The sequence below is a fragment of the Salvia miltiorrhiza genome, chromosome 8 (genome assembly GCF_028751815.1).
Source record: "Salvia miltiorrhiza cultivar Shanhuang (shh) chromosome 8, IMPLAD_Smil_shh, whole genome shotgun sequence".
NCBI lineage: Eukaryota > Viridiplantae > Streptophyta > Magnoliopsida > Lamiales > Lamiaceae > Salvia > Salvia miltiorrhiza.
In genome coordinates, this window is record NC_080394.1 from 47566714 (window position 1) to 47570543 (window position 3830).

At 33.9% G+C, this 3830-nt stretch overlaps 1 protein-coding gene across 1 annotated transcript; it reads right to left on the reverse strand.

Annotated features, from left to right (window-relative positions):
• Nucleotides 1-2083: 2083 nt before the first annotated feature.
• On the reverse strand, nucleotides 2084-2921 carry LOC130996890 (uncharacterized). The gene is made up of 2 exons (XM_057922170.1): nucleotides 2735-2921; nucleotides 2084-2589 (listed from the first exon to the last, which is right to left on the reverse strand). Exons 1-2 carry the CDS (start codon nucleotides 2768-2770, stop codon nucleotides 2266-2268), a joined length of 360 nt encoding a protein of 119 aa, XP_057778153.1. The 5' UTR covers nucleotides 2771-2921; the 3' UTR covers nucleotides 2084-2265.
• Between the last annotated feature and the right edge of the window lie 909 nt (nucleotides 2922-3830).

Genomic DNA, 3830 nt, shown 5'->3' on the forward strand with positions numbered 1-3830 from the left:
GTTCATGATACATCGTTAGAAACCAGCAAATTGTCATGATAGAAACTAGATCTTCATTATAAATTCCAAGTGAATAACTTGTGAATACATTTATAGTTCCTAGACTATGCATTAAATGTAAACATCATAAGCCTAACATTGAACACACTAAAGATTAGACTATATTCTTCATTGTAACAGTGTGAATTCCTCTCCCCCCTCCCCTCTTTCCCGAAACCTCTCACAATGTTGTAATGATAAAGTGAAGAAGTTAGGAGAAGCCAACAAGTCAGCTTCGAGTGAGAAGTCTGAAAGTTAATAAAGCAACAAGATCGCAACCGCATAAATTGCTAATGAAATTGCAATCGTGGAAATTGCTAAGGACGGAACTGAACAACCGTGTAAATTGCTAAGTAACGGAATCGCAACCACAAAAATTTTCAAGTTAAGAGTAATAGATTACCCTGTGGACTCAAGGTCGTGGATGTAGGAGGAGTTGTTGCGAACCACATAAAAATATTTGTGTCCTATACTTATATTTTCTTTTCTTGTCTTGCTGCCTGATTCCTCATCATGCCTAACTAACTGTGATTTAAGTAAGTCAAGACTTAGGGAAAAGAAAACAGATTGTGATTTACAATATGTACTTGGGATTTAGTCTTAGCCAACTTGCAAAACCTTTTAACAAGTTGATCCCTTGCATCACAAACTGTTTATCAAAATCATATCAAATTGACTTATGTTATTGATCTGAGAATAGATTGAAAAAGATTTTCTACAAAGCGAGTCTCGTAATCCACCGCATTTAGCTTGATCAATTGAACAAAAACATGTGCTCGTCTAAGCTGAATACTATCAACTTGTTTGATGTATCAATAAGTTTGCCTTCTATCAATAGACTGTTTCCTTCACTTACTGACTCATGATTATTAGTAAGTTGTTCAATACTTTGAGAAAATGATAAACCAGTGAAAAGCTGCAAACTAGTCCCCCGTACATACTCGTCCCTAGACCAACAACGGGTATTTTTTTAGTTTTTTAATTTTTTTTAATATTTATTAAGGATATATTAGTACATTTATAACAAATAAATGTTTCTAATATTTTTTATTTTCATATGTACTATATTTTCTTTTACTAAGTGAGAATGAATAGATTAACCAATTAATTCAATATATATATATATATATATATATATATATATATATATATATATATATAGAGAGAGAGAGAGAGGAAGCGTTCCAATGAGATCCTTTATATGTGGTGAGATCTTAAATTGATTTGTAAGTGTTGATTTATTGTATACTATGGCTGATATTTATCAGAAGGGGGAATTTTTTTTTACCTAGGTTCAAATTCTGGAGGGAGCGAAAATTTTATTAATTTTTTGAATATCGTTATTCAACACTATATACTGCTTTATTCAACATTATATATTGCCTTATTCATTAGTCTCACAATCTCACAAAAATTAGCAATCTCACTGGAACCCACCCCTATATATATATATAGGAGAAGGTTCAATGGAATTTGCATAAGCTGCTTGTAATTAATGACTGCATAACGAAAATCAATTAATTAGATAAAATTTTCACTCTCTCCAAGATTCGAAACCAGATATTATACAGCACTATATACAGGCTTATGCAATCATTCTTATTTGTCACGAAAGATATCATTCTCAGTATAACTCAATATTGATTATACTGAAAATGCTATCTTATATATATATATATATATATATATATATATATATATATATATTGAGAGAGAGAGAGAGAGAAAGAGAGTGATATGAACCTCGCCGGTAAGGATCTGAATCTTGCCGGTCCGTTCAAACAACACGCTATGCGGAAGACTTAGTAAACAAATTAAAGGAACGATAAAAGATGGAATATCCCACAACCTCTGAATCTAATCCACGAAATGATCTAGGAGAACGGATCTCTAAACCCCAATGTGTGATTGACGCAGCAACTCGGGGACGATGAATGACACCCGACGAGGGTTGGTTGAACTCGCTGTTACGCCGATAAATTAAATTTGTCTTTGGCAAAATTAAGAAGAACTTGAAGTTCTCAAGAGAAAATAAACTCACAAATTTTATATAAGAAATAAGGTATGTTTTTCGTTCACATGCAGCCATATATATAGGCAAAACTAAACCCTAATCTAATGAAGGAAACAACGTAAAAAACAAGGAAACAAAAGAAAACTTGTTCAGCAAGCTTAGACAACTCTGGCGAGAACGCCAACTCTGTTCTGGGACGCCAGCTCTGGACTTTAGTCAGCTCTGAAACTTAGCTCTGCTCTGCTCTGGAAGTACGCTCTGCTCTGTAAGTCCGCTCTGCTCTGTAAGTTCGCTCTGCTCTGGACCGTTTGCTCTGCTCTGGCAGCTCTGCTCTGCTCTGGCATTCCATTCTGCTCTGCTCTATACGTAATAAGATTCATCACACTTGAACTCTGCTCGCTAACTCCATTATCTCCGATCGGCTTTCTCAACTCTTGTTTCCAGATCTCCTCAACCAAGATCATTAAGCTTTCCTTGAACTTCTTGGCTCTAGCTCGTGTCACCGAACCAACGGGAACATGCACTGGATCTCTACTCTGATCCGCATCAGAGAGAGATGGAGAGAGAGAAAATCTATTGAGAATTTATAAGTAATAAAAATTGAAAATTTAACTAAACAGTCGCTAATAAATCATTTCATTTGATGAATATTGATATTCCATGCTCCTAGCTATCAATTACCATAATTAATTCAAGGACGATAACATTATACTCCATATACTATCTTGAAAAACCCCCAATCTTATCTGATTGTACAATTTTTTGTAGTATCATTCAATTCCCCTTTCCTATTTATTTCACAAATTTTAGCTGGGGCCCGTGAGGGTCGATCTTAGATACCCGAAAACAAAAGGGAAAGTCAAAAGAAGACAGCAGTGAAGAACTGAGGATGATTTCGTTGGGGTTATTGCACAAAGCATGAAACTAAATTCCAACTAATCACTCTCTTTTTTTTTTTTTTTTTAAGTTTATAGGAACTTACAACCGTTATTTTTTTTTTGTGCATATTAAATAGATTCATGTTCTCGCCTAGCACTGTTGATCCGAATAGCATTGCATATGCAGAAGCCCAACAACCAATTGATTGCATGGAGTGGAAGACACGGTTTTGAAAGTCGTAAAAAAGGCTTTCGTCAGCTTCATCTGTTTGGAAAATTTTGAAACACATTATTGGTTCAATTATTAATTGATGGGGTTAAAGAAATAGCTTATGTGGTAGCCCCACCCCCACCCCACAAAAAAACAAAAAGGAATTAAACATAGAAGAAAAACGAAATTACGTGCCAACCACATTCTTAAATATAATTTAATTAGAGTGCATGTGAGTAGTGACTTCTCAGTTCGATTGAATTGCCTCTTATGTTATTTCGAAGCTATATTTTACTTATTCTCGGTTTATTAAATGTGTCGAACTTAGAAAGATCGAGATAAAATAAGTACGACTTCATCAATTGAGTTTAAAATGATATCTATTATATCTAGCTATTAGAAATAGAAAGCTCTGCCAATTTTTTGGTGTCTGAAATTTAAACAACAAATATATATAGCTTAATTATTTTTGTTAATTGATGGTTACATTTGATATTCATATATCGACAAATTAATGGAGTGTTACTTAGAATTAATTAATGACCTTTAAGAACTTTAATAGCTGATGGACGTAAAAAAACCCTTGATTTCCACACAGAGACTGTTTTCAATGGCGACTTTTCACGGCAACAAAGGCTGTATATAATATAAGCCACTTGTTTTTAGTAAATTTAATCTATTATACCAT

Excerpts from the sequence above, each read along its gene's own strand:
- LOC130996890 (XM_057922170.1), bottom strand. The coding sequence starts at position 2,770 with ATGGAGTATAATGTTATCGTCCTTGAATTAATTATG. Across the intron at positions 2,590-2,734 it reads TCGTCCTTGAATTAATTATG|AGTAGAGATCCAGTGCATGT; the intron begins GTAATTGATAGC and ends GATGCGGATCAG.